Source organism: Rhopalosiphum padi, chromosome 1 (assembly GCF_020882245.1).
Source record: "Rhopalosiphum padi isolate XX-2018 chromosome 1, ASM2088224v1, whole genome shotgun sequence".
NCBI classification, from domain to species: Eukaryota; Metazoa; Arthropoda; class Insecta; order Hemiptera; family Aphididae; genus Rhopalosiphum; species Rhopalosiphum padi.
In genome coordinates this window covers 88,803,204-88,820,750 of record NC_083597.1, presented here as the reverse complement: position 1 = coordinate 88,820,750, position 17,547 = coordinate 88,803,204, and the positions used below count along the sequence as shown (strand labels likewise).

Here is a 17,547-nt window from a genome sequence, read left to right as displayed (position 1 = left end):
ACAAAAACACAATGAAAACGAGCATAATACGCGATTGGCGGTTTGCGTACGTACCTACCTATAACGTACACACTTGACGTCTGGCCCGACGAGTTTCCCTCTATTAATAATAATATAAAACATATGATTCCATTCGCTATACGCGCGTCCCCATTGTATTCGCGCGTTGCAATTATATTCTATTTTATATTATAATTATTATTATTATTATTATTATTTATCGTGCCGATGATATGTCGAACTCTGCACGGGAGACTGGTCGACGCATGACGGCGTTGTACACGTCGACGAGCGTCCCACTGTATAGTCGTATTATCGTCGCGGTGGCATTTTTTTCTCGTGTCGTCGATCCAAACCGTTACGGCGGGGGGTAGGGGCACAGACGACGGGAGTACGATTCGCATTGTGCGCTTTATTCGTTTTGATATTATACGTATTATGTATTTATTTTTCGTTTCATCCTCGTGTATAAAATAACGATTTCGATGTAATATACTCAGTTGCCGAGTTTTGTACTTGAATTATACACACACACACAAACACACGCCCTGCTCGGTCGTTTTTAATACACCGGCACAGTATATAATACAACAACCGTAGTATTGCCGCGCACAAAAGGTTTGATTTAATTAATTATATTATTATATTATATACATATTATATTGTATCGACGACGTGACACGAACAAGCGCAACGTGCCCCAATCGTCATTATAATATATTATTATACGTTCGTACAAAATAATATGTTCAACTACTATATTGCAGTGTATTATGCGGTTTGATTACTGTATTTTAACGTTTTTATTTTTTTTTTTTTTTAACTGCAGCAATGAAATTAACTCTGCGTGCGTCCAATATAACCATATAGGTACCATCGTTTCTAAGGGTGGAGAAGCGGAGTGGTGGGGTGGACGAGACATGTTCACTCGTTTAGTTGCGGGACAGTGACGACCCGAGATAATAACACGCGACTAATCGTATGTGTTCGTTTTCGTGACTATCGGGAAACGTCGGTCGGAAGGCAATTATATAAAGTTAAGAATTTTAAACGGATCTTGTGATGTAGTTTTAGATCGACTCTGACATCGTGACGTTTAATTGACGTAACTATTCAAAATACTTTGAGTTTGTGGCCAAAACTCATAAACTCATGTATACATACACACACACACACGTACATACATGTGTTTGGGCGTAACTGACAGAACTTAAAGTTTAACATCAATGTTCCTTGCAGATGGTTCCGGAAAATGGGAACGTTCTCATCGAATCGCAAAATAATAGTAATACTTTTTTTTATTTACTTTTTTTTTATTAATAAAAAAAAAGTATTTCAAACATATACAAAAAAAAAACTTGACAAGTAACTTGTGCAAATCAAAATATTAAATATTTTTTAACTCTTCTATAGCATATAAATGTACGGACTGTCTTTTAAAACTTAATTGTATAGATTATTTTTGACTGAGAATCGATAAAATATTTAGTTTTAACTGATTTTACGAAAATAATATTGTTAAACGAATACAGGTCAAATTAATTATTCAATTAAAAAAAGGTAGACGAGTAATAGAAAGGGTTTGGTTATCCAAGGTTGTGATTGGTAAAGAAATATGTTGTCATTGATAAATGTTTTCATTTGGTCAATGAATTTATTGAGTTTTGATTAGGTACACTAATAAAATTATTTCGTATCTTTGTTAAAAGTCATTTTTTTTTCAATATAGATATTTAGTGGTATCGATTAATTTACAATTGTTATAGTTTACTTTTCAGAGGTCTCAAGCATTTTTTACTTAACGACCATACAAACATTAAAAACTGTATATGTTGAAAAAAAATAAAATAACATTCAACATTTTTAGTTTTATAATTTATTAGTTTTTAATGTTTTTTACATATCAATTATAAGTAAAGGGGTTCAAATTTGTAACTGTTTAGATTTGTGAAAAGATGTATTTGAATTTAGTATAGGTAATAGATTTTCAGTTCTTAAAAATATATTCTAACTATGTTTATTATTTATTTTTATGATATAGTATATTAAATTAAATAAGTTAGGTAAGGTTAGGTTAAATTAATGATTAACTAAATATTATTATTTTTTGATTATAAATTGTACTAATAGAGTCAGTATAAATTGGTCCTTGTTTAGAACATGATTCGTGGGGTATAGGTTATAGATTCCTAGGTTATGGTTTTAAATATATGGTATAATATAATATTTAAAATGCAATAGTATTTTGCTCATTGTCCACTTACCTAAGACGTCTAAACAGCTGATTTGTTTTTGCATTTCCATTGTGTTAACTTGGCACATGTAACAGCCTTTGTCAGTTTCTTCCACATCTCTTATATGTAAATACCAAGTTCTGTAATTCTCATGACTTACGCTGAATCGACCGTTTGAAGCCACTACACGCTCATGAAACGTTAATATTGTTTGATCTTCGGCTTTCATCCAACCGATCTAAAAAGCAAAATATTAAAAAATTATTTGACGTTTTCAAACTATAAATTGTACGATTTTTTTAATTATTGTAACTCATATATATCATGACACATGTGCAGCTGGTTATACCGTTGATAATTTGTCGTATTTTATTCTTTAAAACTTTATCGATTTAATGATTGATATTGTCAATATTTCTTGTAATTATAATGATTGTGTTTTCAAACTTTGATCACTCCGCATTTGTTCTACACTCATTCTGTTAAATTTTATATGTTTCATTAAAAACTTCAATGCCTTCAAATAAAAAAAAAAAAGTTTTAACGAACTGAATTCAATGCAAATGTATTTTACTTGCGGTTTCGAATGGAATATTTAAAAAAATAATGTTCGTCAAAGAAAATTAAATAATCGTATTATCGTTATATCCCAACGGTGCGGTGTAAGAACAAAATTAATTAAAATAAACTAAGAAATCATTCAGGAGTAAATTTCAACGGTAAATCGAAACTAAATGTGAACTTGTGTTTGTGTATCATATTGAGTGAGATTACGTGTTAATTATTTGTCTTGAAATGACACGAGACGCTATAATAAAGTATAGATTTATCTGAACTAGGAACAGTAGGAATCAACGGTGGGCGTTATTCGTAATATTTTTTTATTTGAATACGCCGACAAAGTGATAAACTGTGACTATAAAATCGATTTTTTATCCTTTATTACGGCAAAATTTAGCGACAAAAATTGCTCTTTAAGTACGAATAGCGGCCGCCGATACTCAGTCGTCGGCGTATCAGACAATCGTCTTCGACGTACAATAGAGCCGCTGAGTATCGTCGGAGGCACTTGATCGTAAAAAATAAAAAAAAAATTCTTCATAAAATCTATTTTCATCGTGTATTCCGCGTGTTCGCGTTCACTGGAAATGGAATATACGCGACAATAATAACCATAAAATAGCGTAAAAGTCGAATAAACGAATAAAATATATATATGATATGAATAATAATAATAATAATAATAATAAAAAAAATTAACGATAAAAGCCGCCGCCCTATCGTAGAAGCCTGAGAGGCAGAGAGGAGAGATGGATAGTTGAATTTTGTATAAAATACGATCTCGTATACTAGGGGGTTGTTATGGTTGGGGGGGGGGGGGCTGCGAGAAGGAGGGTTAAAGTCTCATACGTAAATAATGTAATGATGCAACACGTCTGGATATTTTTTTTTATTATTGCGTGTTGTGTCCGCGTACGGTCGTCTCGCATTGTAATAGAATGCGCTCCTTACGCGGGACATCGGCGGACGGACGTGTTTGTCGTCATCAGATCCCCTTCACCTCGCGGGAACGACGTGCGCGTTAGGTCGGGAGCGGAAACAAAAACGGGAGGACGGACGAAATCGAATTAGGGCGTGTGTGTGTGTGTGTGTGTGTCGGACGGAGTCGTAACGTGATTTGTCCGGTCATCACGAGCGATGGAAAATTACCGTTCAGCCGCCTCACGCACGGACGTCCCCGACCGGAAGTAATGGACAAGTTTTGCGCTAGCCAGCAAACGTCAACTGTGTATATTATTATTATTATTATTATTATTGAGCGATTATATAACAAATTTCAAATTTTACAATAATTGTATACGCACGGAGAACGCAGGCGTTATGTTTTACTAAATTCAATCTCACAGTTTTAGGGGCCATATAAAATAATCGAAATTGGTAACCATCGCCAATTGGGTAGCCTCGACATTGGTATATGGTCATATTTTGCTAAAAATGCAACACGTTATTAAAAACACACAAATCGCGCACAAGTTTCCGGACAAAATGGTTCGAGAAACTATAGTAAAAACGATATAACAGCTGATTAGTCGACGACATCGATATATATATATATATATATATATTCTGGATCTGGTATAATAATTATGTTTGCGTACTACATATTACATATGTATAGAATTTCATGGAAATTGTAATTTTAAGCTGCCGACGGTGTTACTCGTGATATGTTAACCGTGAGGTCGTGAACGCGTTTTACTTAGCGTTTTATTTATTTACTATTAATTTGGTTGGCACCCAAGGGATTTCACATAAACGAGAAGAAACTTGCACAATATATTGTGATGTATTAACGTCGAATATACCATAAAAGACAAAACATTGTTTGTACACTACAGGATCGGCGTATAAATTACAGATTGTTACATTAATTATTGTCTTCGTCTGACGGATCAAAGGTCGGTAGAAAAATAGACACGAGTCTTTACACGGTTCGACACACCGTTAACGTCACGTCGCGTCTAATATAAAATTAATAATTCATTTTTAATAAACTCAATGTGCTATGGTCTGTGGGCATATAAGTCCGTATTCCGTAGCATTAGCCACTAACTGGTTTCTATAGCTTAATTTCACCATAAAAATTATTGTCTATTTTATATGATAACATTCAATTTAATATTATACACTTTATTTTACAGTTGTTATTTACCTATAACACTGCTGATTGTAATCTGAAAATTAGTATATTTTCATTTAATCTAATAATTTTATTTAAACTGAGTTATAATTATTTATGGCCATAAAATCGTATTTAAATTAGTCAGGCGCCTAAATAACTGAAAATGGTTTGTATTTCGTTATATTCTATTTTGTCCGTAAAATGAATATAGTACTGCCATACCAGATGCATTAAATAAATAATAAATAATGTAATAATCCATTGAACTCGAAAATTATGGAAATATAAATTATTTCTGCATTGATACACTTTTGTATAACTGTATACAACGGTCAACGAGCAGTGAGCACACCTATATATTGCAAATTATACGGATTAAATTAATAATAAGTTAATAACGTACGAAATACATACAGTGTTTGATTGAAATAATTTGTTTTTATTATTAGTTCAACAGTCAATATTAGGTTTGCGAATAAACTAAAGAAAAAAAAAAATAGTTTCGAAAATGCTTTATAAACGGAAATCATAAAAAAAGGACACAATGTTGCAAAACCAATAGATTTCACGCTTCACTTTAAATATAATATCAATCATACTATGTGGTCTCACTTGACATCGTATTCCTCGTAGTTAAAAAAAAATTGAATTCCACGTTTATTATATTAGAATACCGTTGATATGCGTCACGTGCAGTAGATTTGATGAGTTTTAAAATATCCGAAACCGGATTTTCTTCATCTAACACGTAAACATACATTTAATCGAACTCAATGCAAATCAATCACGCGGAGGCGATTAATTTCGGCATTTTTCGTCTAATTTGATTTTTTCTCTTATTTTTTTGCTGTTGCTAACACGTTTGGTGGCGGAGAGAGAGGGCAGGAAAGTGTATACGTTTTATCGTACCTGACAAATTTGTGAACATTGTCGTTGTGCGTTAGGTTTTGTACGAATCGTAATCAGCTATACATTATAAATATAATACTTAACCAATTTACTAAAAGCATATACAAATTGCTAGTAAATTATGTAACTCACTAGTTCAACTAGGTTTTTAAATAAAATATTAAAAAAAAAAAAATCAATTAATCAATTATAAGTATTAGCCGCTGACGGTACGTTTTATTTTTAATTCAATCTGTTAACGTTTTCGTTCGTTTGATAAATTATTTCGAATATTATATTGTCTTCGTTGCATTGCACGTTTATTTTACGCGAATAATATCATGAAATTATGCGTCGTCAAGCGTCAAACTTTGATAATGACGGAGTAATTACAAATTGATTTAATTCTCACACTACATACCGATGTCATGAGCAAATGCCATAATATAATAGGTATTTAGCAGTTTCGTTAAATACATGAAATTAGTCAGTAGTTTTTAATTGTTTAAATTATATTTTGCTTTTTAAATTAAAAAATGTTTTTCCTTTGTCTTAGTTGTTGCGTTTGGGTGAAATATTATTATATTATGTAACCTATGAGCAATTCTAGTAAATAAAATATCAGCTATTGACATCTTTATAATAATCGTAATTTTAGACATAATAATATATTATAAACGATGACATTCATAATTATTAAGACTTATAAGTTTTTACTAAAATAAATAGAACTATAATTTATATTGTGTTAATTTTAAAAGGTCTTATTCAAAGATTGTTACATATTTTAGTTAAGTTAAATTAGTTTTTTCCCCGTTATATTCTAATCTAGTAGATAGGTAGTAGGGAAAATGTTTTTTTTTACAATAAACCATTTACCGCTTTTTCAATACTATTATGTTAAAGTTTTACTGCTCACATTATTTATGACCTATTCCGAAAAACTCATCAAATGTTTTTTTTTTTATTGCAGACAGTCATGCTGTAATTTGTGGTATTACATTGAATTCAACGAGTTCTGTGAAAATCTTTACGAAATTAAATGCCATTAATTTTATTGGGTTATGCGTTTATTTGAAATTTAAAAAAATATATATAAATAGTGCAAGCGTACAATAAAGTATGACAATAATATACACTATAATATTATAATAAATAACTATGTTTATCAGTTGGTATAAATTTCAACTTAATTTATAATTATTGAATTATTTTAAAACACAGTAAGTTAGGTACTTCATAAGATTATTAAAGGACACAAATATATTTTAAATATATTTTAGATTCACTGCAAATGTTTTAATGAAATTCAAACGTAATATTCAATTGATAGTCCTACTTTGATTTTATTAAGCTTATTTTTATTGAACTTATTAATAATAATCAATCAACAAGTTGAAGAATATTTTAATCAATGTTTGATTTGGATAACATTTTTTACAACTAAAAAAATGTAATTTCTGTATACCAGCGGCGTAGATTTAGGATACAAATTGATGGAGTAATTGTACGGGACACTGAAGTAAGTGTAAAAAAAAATGTTTTTCAATGATAAATAAAATGATTAATTTTATTGGGTAAAAGTTCGTGAATGGTATTCTCAGTTGGGGGGCGTTCGTTTATATTTTTCACATTTGTTTTACTATTTTTATATTTTTCTTGATATTTTGTTGGTGTACTTAAAAAAAATGTTTTTGAAACAATAAAAAGTAGTCTTATTTTTCAATTTAATGACGCACTGCTTGGTACTTTTGAAATTTTTTTACAACTCAAAAAGTATAAATCAAAATACAGGGGTTAACCTTAAAATATAAAATGTATTTATCCTAACTAAATATTACATACTAAAGTATAAATTGGTTAAATTGTAGTATTATTTAATAATAAATTATTAGTAATTCGACTAAATAATATGAATAATTAACATAACTGACAGTAAATAGAAATTTCAAATTGAAACGATATCAATTTGTCATATCGATATTGACATCAAAATACGATATCGTTGTGCATCACTAATGACTTTACTGTATATCAATTTTAGTTGAACTTAATAATATTATATTATATTGAACAGATAGTATGCAGATTACTTACTTGATTTTTTTTTTATTGTGTGGTTTAACCAAGAATTGAATCAAAGGCCTTATTAGTTATCTGTTTAGAAGATATTTTAATTGGGAATTTATAGTTTCTGTCATACCTAGTTTATAGCAGGTGGTGTCTTACGCTGAATGGAGAAATGTTGCCATGCATAGTTCGTTTGAATCGACCTAAAATTGGCATCGATTGATCGATTTTTGAGCAAAAACATTATACCGTTTAGGACACAACATTTTTTCTTTCTATTTTAACAAATTTAGCACTGTAGTTGTTTGTAATAATTTTTATAAACTAGTATTTGATTTACTAAACTGAAGTTCTCGATGCCGTAAAAACGCATTTGTCATTAATTATTATAATATTTATATAGATTATTAAATAAAAATAATTATAACTAAAAAATAAACAATCCCTTCTTATAATACTGTTACCGCCATTAAATACTACCACACAGTATTTGTAGCTAAGCATTATGTAATCATACAACAGTATCAATAGGCAAAGGATACCGAATTTATAACGCTTTAACGGTTTCAAATACTGCATATCAGTTTGTACATGAGAGGTATTATACATTTTTGTAGCTAGTCATCACTCAATATAGTTTATTAATGTTTATTATCAAAATGGTATATTTTTATTCAATTAAACGATACCAGAATAGCCACAACGATATTATATATCAATTTAGAGATAAAAACGGTTAGTATATTCGCACACGCAACAACAGTGTTTATGCTACTTTTGGTCAAGTTCAAAACTGCGCGTTGATGGTACGCATTTGAATCGCTGTCTTGTCCATTCAGTAAACACATTGTGTTCCACTTAGATACAAAAAATATAATGCTATGCAATAATAAAAATAAAACAGATTCGAATGTGAAAAATATATAAAAAATATAAAAAGACGAGACAACAACTATACGATATTATAGAGGGTTATTGTTGATAAAATATACAATAAAAATCTTTTCAACAAACACGAATCGTATGATTGACTTATGGCGACGGAAACATTTTTTTTTTTTTTTCATAAAAAATAACATCTAAGGTTGAACATTATTGTTATTGTTCATTAAATAATGATATAAAATATTGTTTTCATCGGGCTTGTTTTGCATAAAACATTGCATCTGGGAGTTGTATCGAACATTTTCTCGAATTTATAACGTTTGTACCTATACATAGACGACGAATTTAATGTTAACGTCGTTTCTCTAAAAATATTGTTAAAAAAAAAACACATCGTGTGCACAAAACGATAAGATCAGTGGTAGCGACAAAGTTGATAGTACTAGATAAAAGTAGTTGTTTTCCAGTATTATAAATACTATTTTACTTTAAATACATATTTATTAGAATGTGTGTAAATATATGCACGAAGCGATTGTTTTATCGAAAACCAAGCAATGTCTCAGGAAATACACAGAGTTTAATACATTGTCTTACCTTTTTTTAAATATTATAGTTTTCATCCTTAAAGCATTACAAAATGAATCATTAATTTTCTGGGTCATAATGTTCAAGAATTTGGAATTACCACATATTTTCATACTATAATATTACTTGCTGCGGTACACGTCATATAATAGTACATGGACGATTTTAACGCACGAGATCTGATTATCGGTTTGGTGATACTATATGCAGAACCGGCGTGTAACCGAAGCTTTGTCGTCGGAGTAAGTTATTATACAGTTCCATAATATATATACATATATATATATATATATTATAATACGATTATATAGTTATGAACAGTGTGTGAATACGCAATTGGAATACAATCGATACAAAGAGTGACCAACATATAATAATAATGCAATATAGTGTAGAATATACTTATTACCGCACGACAAGGACAATAATTATAACAACAATACAATTCTGTCTCTTTTGATAATGCAGTGCATCAGAAGCCCTATTTTCACATGGTTTCCAAATGGAAATTGGGAAATAACTAAGAACTGTTGAGTATATGCAATAGTTGCATGTGCAAGCACATTTGAAAACAGAAAGTTGTATTGAAAAAAAAAAACGTTGCGTATACATTATACACGTTACTCGTAATAAATTGTTTCGTCAGTCACGTAACACAATTTAATCGGGAACCGATGGCGAAAAGGATGTGGACCAGTCATTTGTAAGCTTTGACGGAATTCGTATGGACTCGGGACGTTTAAAACACGATACTATAACGTTCGTTGTTAATGCGTTCGTGTATTCAAAGAGTAAGCCTTTATACAGTTTATTCTCCACACTTTTTCCCGATTATTATTCATTAAAAGACGGACAAAGGAACAAATATTCACTGTTATACAATAATATTAGAATATTATTATTATTGACGTTACACGGAGACCCTGGAAAGTTGGAAATACCTGATTTATATGCAGTACACGATAAATGTAAAATTAATTAGAAATCTATTCATATAATACAAACGTCGTGGAGTGTTGGCGGTTATTACGTTTCATCTTAAAATAATATTGTCTGTATTAGCATTACGTTTACCTAACATGATTTCAATAGATACTCTCGCGGATATACGGTTTTAGGTTTTCAAAAATTTCGTTTTATACAAACACGTCCAATAACGCAATTCGGAAAACATGATTCCAAAAGGGGATTTCGTATAAAAGTGAATTTGTAAACGTAAAATATTATTATACATAACCGCGTATAAAAGAGAAAAACACGCAAATCTATTTAGTGCGCTTTAGTGCTGTCCACATACGGGCGGAGACATCGTTAATTAAACTCAAAATTATAATACAATTTCTCACGAGTTCTGTAAATTTACAATAAATTAAAACGATCAAATTATATGACCAAATTGAACGGCTGACTGAGATGAGGTACAAAAAAAAAAAAAAAAAAATTAATAAAATAATGCGATTTAGTGGCAATTCAAATCTTAACGTTTAACTCGTATTTTTACCGCATATGTTAGTATCTATAGCGGTTTAAAAATCATTGTCTATGAGATGTTTAAACAACAGACGTTCTAACGTATTGACTTAATTCAAAAAACCAGAAACCTCGAGTAATTTAGTCGAAACATTTCTCGTGTTTAGCGCAGGTACGTCTACCGTTACGTCTTAAAATACCCGTTGAACTGTTGCGCGTACGTTTGTGAAATGTGAACTCTTACGCGGAATTGTTTATTTGAATTTCAATGTATTTCTTGCAATTATCATAAAAAATTCTGAGAAACGGGGCGTTCGTGTGTACGCGAAATATGTATGTTTAAATTTTAGTTTAAACACCGCCAACGCGATTCGTTCGGCATAACGTTCGGTTGCGTTTGCAGATAATTTGACGACCTTATATTATAAAATCTTGTAAAACTGTAGTAAGACTTGGATATTATTTCGTAAATTATAAGTACGCCGTTGTCCGGTAATGTGAATACAATTTAATCGCGGTTTTTTGCAAATGTCGCGCACGATTAATAAAGAAGGATTATGCCAAATCGGCGCATAAAATATACTAAAGTGAATAATTCGACGTGAGCCACAATATAAAATTCATAATTATTGTTATGCACGGAATAAAAACAGTCGGTTGGGTTGTAAAGGTACCGTCGTATCCCGTATCTACACAAAACCTATCTTTAGGGTCGAATCATTTTACGTTATTTCACGTGACATCGTTTGCAGCCAAGGGACATTGATTCCACGACCACCTCCCCATGCACTTGTAATGAATTATTTATGTCGTTAAAGAATAATAATTTTTGTGAGCGGATAATACGTCATTTCAAATTTGTATACACTGGAAAAAAAATTGTATACTTCCACAGCGGGTCGTTTATAAAAACGACTTATCTTATTTTCTGAAGAAAAATAAATTTTCGACCACACGTCTTTATCCACAACGCGTCTACAGTATTATAATGGTGCACAAACTCATCACCGCGATCGTATCGGAGCAAACTCGCACGCACATCAGAAGATTTTTCTTATTTAATAAAATACAATTACCGATTATTACCGACCATTCGCGATGTTTGTTTTTTCGGTGGTCAGCACACTACCGGATCGATGTTTTTACGAACGTAAACATGTTCGCGTTCACGTTTATTCTCGGTCAATATTCGTATTCATTAATAATCGTGAAATATACAGTGCATTATACATTTATGATTTTAAATTAACAACGGAACTATATAATACTATCCTTTGGTTAATTTGATCGCGTAATAGTTAATACACCGGGGTATATAGAAACGTATTTGCAGCGTCGAATCGAATATTTACGCGTTTCCATCAGCCCGCGCGGCTTTTTTTTTTTTAAAAACTTTTTTATCGGTCGGACCCAAATAGCTCGACTTCAAAGTATAACGTGTAGGTATTCGATATATTTAAAACGAAGTGTTCTGTGTCTCGTATATATCGTGTATTTTTTTTTTTTTTTTATCGTTAACCCGGTCCCTTACACCCGCGTATTCATCCGCTTTTATAAATCCGTACATTTACTCTGATCAACAAGTTCTCGCGCACTGCGTCCTTTGGGAAATTCGACGTCTCTACCACCATACGCTCTTGTACCATCCTTCACTACCCCGACCGTGATGTAATTTGCATATACACCTCGCCGCTTACTGTTCAATCGACATACGGTTTTGTATTCCACACACGTACGATATATATACATATTATATTGTACTGCACGTAAGTCAGGCGTATACACCAATTTATTGTATTCAAAACTAAATATACATTGTACATTCGCTAATCGATAGATTATTAATAGATTCAAGTATAACGGTATTATATTATAATATGTTATTTTAACATAGCAGTTATTTCGAAGACATCTTACACAGTGTCATAACGTTAAAAGTTATTATGATGTCTTAGAATATTTTATAAAATGTATAATATTATACTATAAATTTAAAATATTTAATTCCGTAAGAGTACATATATTTTTTGTTGAAAGGTTTAGGTAAAAAGTCTATGTATTATATCAAAATTTAGTAAAATATATTTTTATTAGATAATGGTACAATCTATACTGTTAAGCATAGTAAGTATATGCAAAGAGAGACAGAATATACGTTTTGCGTGAAAAAGAAGTCACCTACTAATGACTGTTTGCTTGAGGGATAAACGAAGATAGAGAAGGGTAGGACATGTTAAAGATGAGTAAAAAAAAAAACAAGGGAGAAAGAAACATTTGAACAAATTAATGCAAAAAATCTCAGAAAAATCATCTTTTAAAATTGCAAAATTATTAGGGAATTGCAGTCTATAATATATTTGTGTAAAATTCAGGACCTATATATTAGAAATTTTGAAACTAATTGATTTTAGGTAATAATAATCAATATTGCTGATTTATATATATTAAAAAAAATAATTTTAACTATGATTTTTGCATAATTAATTTAATTGAATTTTCAATAAAAGTAGTGTAGCAGTTAGACTGTAGAAAAGTAGATACCTTCTACTATTCAACTCTCGGATTGCAAAGCAATCTGTTTATGTAATTAGTGTTATTGATGTACGTAATATATTTTAATCCATCGTATTATACCATTGACGACTTGTTGTTATTAGATCGATGAGTGAAACAAGTTTGAGAAAAAAAATACCGATGAAGAATTAAGGTAGGTAAATTGTCGCTTAATCCCATTATCGTATCGTCGACCAACACCATCACTGAGCATTAAAAGTGAAACGCTTTGATCGGGACATGCAGTGGCCATTTATCGTTTTGGACTTGTTAGTCTTTTCCTTATACTCCGATGACACACCCCTCTTATCGCCCCTGTGCGACCCACGCACCGCAAAACCCCAAAGCTCAGAGTATTTATTTTACTTGTCTTTTTGTTTACACGCGTAGTCAATTTCAATAAAATCTACCGATTGCATTACACGAAACAGCGGCCAAATCACGACGAACAGCATATCGTACTCGGGGCATCAAATCCTTCATGCGTCGATAATTTAATAATATTGTACCAACTACCAGTATGCTACCCTGGCTTCACTCGACTCTACAAAAAACCTTTTCCGATTATATTTTACTTGTTATAATATAGAATCACCATACTTTATTTTGATATAAAAATGGTTTGGAGTGAGTGTGCGTGTATTTTTTGTGCACTTGAACACGGAATACCGGACGATAATATTTCATCCGATCATCCGATACGGTTTAACTAGGTATAAGGTTTCGAGGTGATTTTTTTTATTTTTATTTTTTTGTTTTTTACTCGTACATAATAATAATATATTATATATTATTATATTCTTGTCTATACGATGATGCCTACGCCGCTATCACAACCGTTATTTTTATAGTGGATGGATAAAACATACACCCTCCTACTCCTCGGAAACGAAGAAACGTTACAAGTGAGGTTTACGATACGTTATTATTATTATTATTACTGTTATTATTTTTTCCGGTACCTGTGCGAACCGGCAGACTGTAAATAATGGGACTTAGGAACGGACGAACGAACGAAAAAAAAACCATTATCGTCGTGGGGTGTGTAGAGTAGGGATGATCGTCTTAATTTAAAGGGGTCGTTGGAGTTGAATTTTTTACTCGCCACCCGTCCACATTGTCCGCTCATTCCATAGTGATGTTTTATAGCGTTTTAGGCTATACGTAAACGACTCTAATTTTATGTTAGTACTGCTTTTATATATGCATATGAAAAAATAAAAAACGAGTGAATGTCGCCGTCGAGAGTCGTTCGAGCGTACTTCAGGAGGAGTGTAATCAATGCGGAACGTAAATAAGGTTTGTCCATTTTAAATTTTTAATCATTTTTTTTTTTACCATGCGGGTCTCTTCGTCCACTGAAGCTACTTTATTCAAAATTAAAACGTAGTCTAAACGTTATCTTTAATATTAGAATGACTAAAATAAAATTTACGTGACTACGTTTGATATATTATTGAACATATAACACGGGTATAATTATGTAGCATTATTACACGATAAGCCGTTAAAAATAATGTAATTGTAATTTGAAAGTATTAAACAAAATACGTAAACATACATAATAACCTGGAAAATAAAAATTGCAATCTTAAAATAATGAGTAGTTATATTATCACTAACAATGTAATTTGATCAAACGGGATTTTTGGATCTGCAAGAATTATATTTAATCTTATTTTAATTATGATAGCATATGCAACAATATGTCGTATGAACATTGAACACGTTGTGTAAAAAAAAAACCACTAACTGATTAAAACTTTTAATATCAAGGAAGTATTCGCAATTAAATTTACATTAGAAACGTAGAATTTAAAAGAGTTTTGTATCCACTCAGGAGCGACAGGCTTGAAAAAATAATAATACCGTTTTAAGACATCGGCAAACTAATTTTGTGATTAACATATTATACATACCTCGCAATGTTACTTTAAGAATATAAATATTTACAATTTTGTATTATGAACAAATAAAATAGCTAAGAATGATTAAATGTCAGTATGAGATAGATGTCTGATTTCTGAAAAATATAAACGCGAAACTAATTTATTTGATCATTATACGTCTTATACGTTCTAATATTTTGTAATTATTTTGATGCTCATTCGACTCGGGCGTAATTAAATATATTTAAAAACAAGTGTATCTGGTATGCAAAAGCGGTAAACACCGTTTTACTTTAACATAAACAGTAAAAAAATAGCAAATCTACCAAATCTTAGATTTGTATTGCATAATATATTAAAACACAATCTATCCTGGATAATATTTTATATTTTTTATAATTAAGATAATCTGATTTAAATGGTTTATATTGGTTTCTTGTATAATATACGTATCGCTCAATGTAAGTACAATCATTAGACCGGCATACAGTATAATCGCGTTATTGTTAAAAATATATCAATTAAATAAATGTGTACTAAATTTTTTTTTTTTTAATAGGATATAGAAGTAAATAAATTTATATTCCGTGATTAACGTTTTAATAGTAATTTTTTTTTCAGTAAGAGAATTTAATATCGATATTAAAGCAATTACATAGAATAGATGGTAGTATGGAATCAATAACATCATAATTATATTTGTGTTTTAAAATGTTTATAAATAATATTTTAGTGTAGATGCTCGTATTCGAAACAAAAATTTCTCCTTCTGAATACTAAATTTATAAAAATGGAAATTAATTCAAGTAAATTTTCTTATTCCTGATATCAAGATTATAAATTGTTTGCTCACGTTGATATTATACAGTGTGCCCGACGATGGAGTCTGTAATCGTGAAGTTTATATTTTAAAGTTTAAAAATAATGTTACATTTATAAGACACTAATTATAAAAAAGTTATTAATTGGAAATATAAAACTATAATATATTTTATAATCGGTAGGTATCTACTATACCCACAAGATAGAAACGTGTTACTCTAAATTATATTATTATTGTCTACGTCATCACTGACGGATGTGTCGTCATCGCGTACAGTGGTGCTACGAAATTGCCTATGCCGAGTGCCGTGACAAAAAAATCTTGTAAACACCTTTTTGTTTTTCACGTTCCGTCTTACAATGTAACATTATTGTAGTGTTATCGGATATTTAAAGTCGCAGATAATTTTCGAAGCAGAAACATTGTCCGAGTCATTGTGCGCCGGACGTCCGGAAAAAATCACCCTGTACGCACGCTAAATTAAAACAAAAATACCACCACCGTCATTATTAAAATATAATATCGAAACGCGCATCGAATATTCAACACTTCTTTTTTATATACATATATATATAATATATCACTACGTCGTCGTGCAATATTATTAATAAACAATAATAACATCGCGATTACTATTATTACCGTTATTATTATTTACGACGGCGACGACCGTACGTCATCGGAAATATTATTATTATTATGTCGCCAGCGTACAACAATTTCCCGAAATGTCCAATATATAAACGGGCGTTCGATTATTATTATTATTATTATTATTATTATCGCCGAACAATGTGGCGAGGCATTTACCGCTCCACGCAATACGTATATTACACATAATATATTATATAATAATATTATTACCGCCGTTGTGTAATCTCGGGCGGCGTTATGCAATGTGTGCACAGTATAATATATTGCGTTGATATATTTTATATAATATTCGAATTGCGCGCGAAAACATGAGCATTTGTACGGTGGTGCGTGACGCACGCACTCGCCACACGGCCAAACGACCGAACGAGAGCGTTGTTCCACTCGGGCCGACTGTAATGGTAAAGTGCCCGAATTATATAACCGACAAAAATAATGGTAATAAATATCAAATTCTGAGTGTGAAATAAAAAAAAAAAAAAGAAAGAAACACGACCCCGTGCAGTACTCTTTCGCCCGTCGTCGAGCTGCACAGGCTCGCCCCTCTCCGGTTTTTCCCGTGAACGCCGACGACCCGCACGTCCTCCGCGCTTTGTACACACGCTCGCATACGTGTTCACCTTTTCCTCGTCCCCACCCCCTCGCCGCCGGCCGCCCGGGACACCGCTTTTTACCATTTAAATATTGTAAAAGTTTGGGCGCGCTGATGAAATATTCTTTTCTGCGGTGCCGGAGAAGTACAAAAATAAATCTGGCTTAACCACTCCCCTCCACACATCCATTACCGCCGCCGCCGCCGCCGCCGCCGCC

General features: G+C 31.4%; 1 protein-coding gene across 1 annotated transcript in view; it reads right to left on the bottom strand.

Annotated features, from left to right (window-relative positions):
* The window catches only part of LOC132917370 (lachesin-like), a 206,764-nt gene that overhangs the window by 122,762 nt on the left and 66,455 nt on the right, over positions 1-17,547 (bottom strand). Inside the window, exon 3 of the mRNA XM_060978087.1 lies at positions 2,265-2,472. Within this exon, the coding sequence (XP_060834070.1) occupies positions 2,265-2,472 (208 nt within the window). The remainder of the gene's footprint in view (positions 1-2,264; positions 2,473-17,547) is intronic.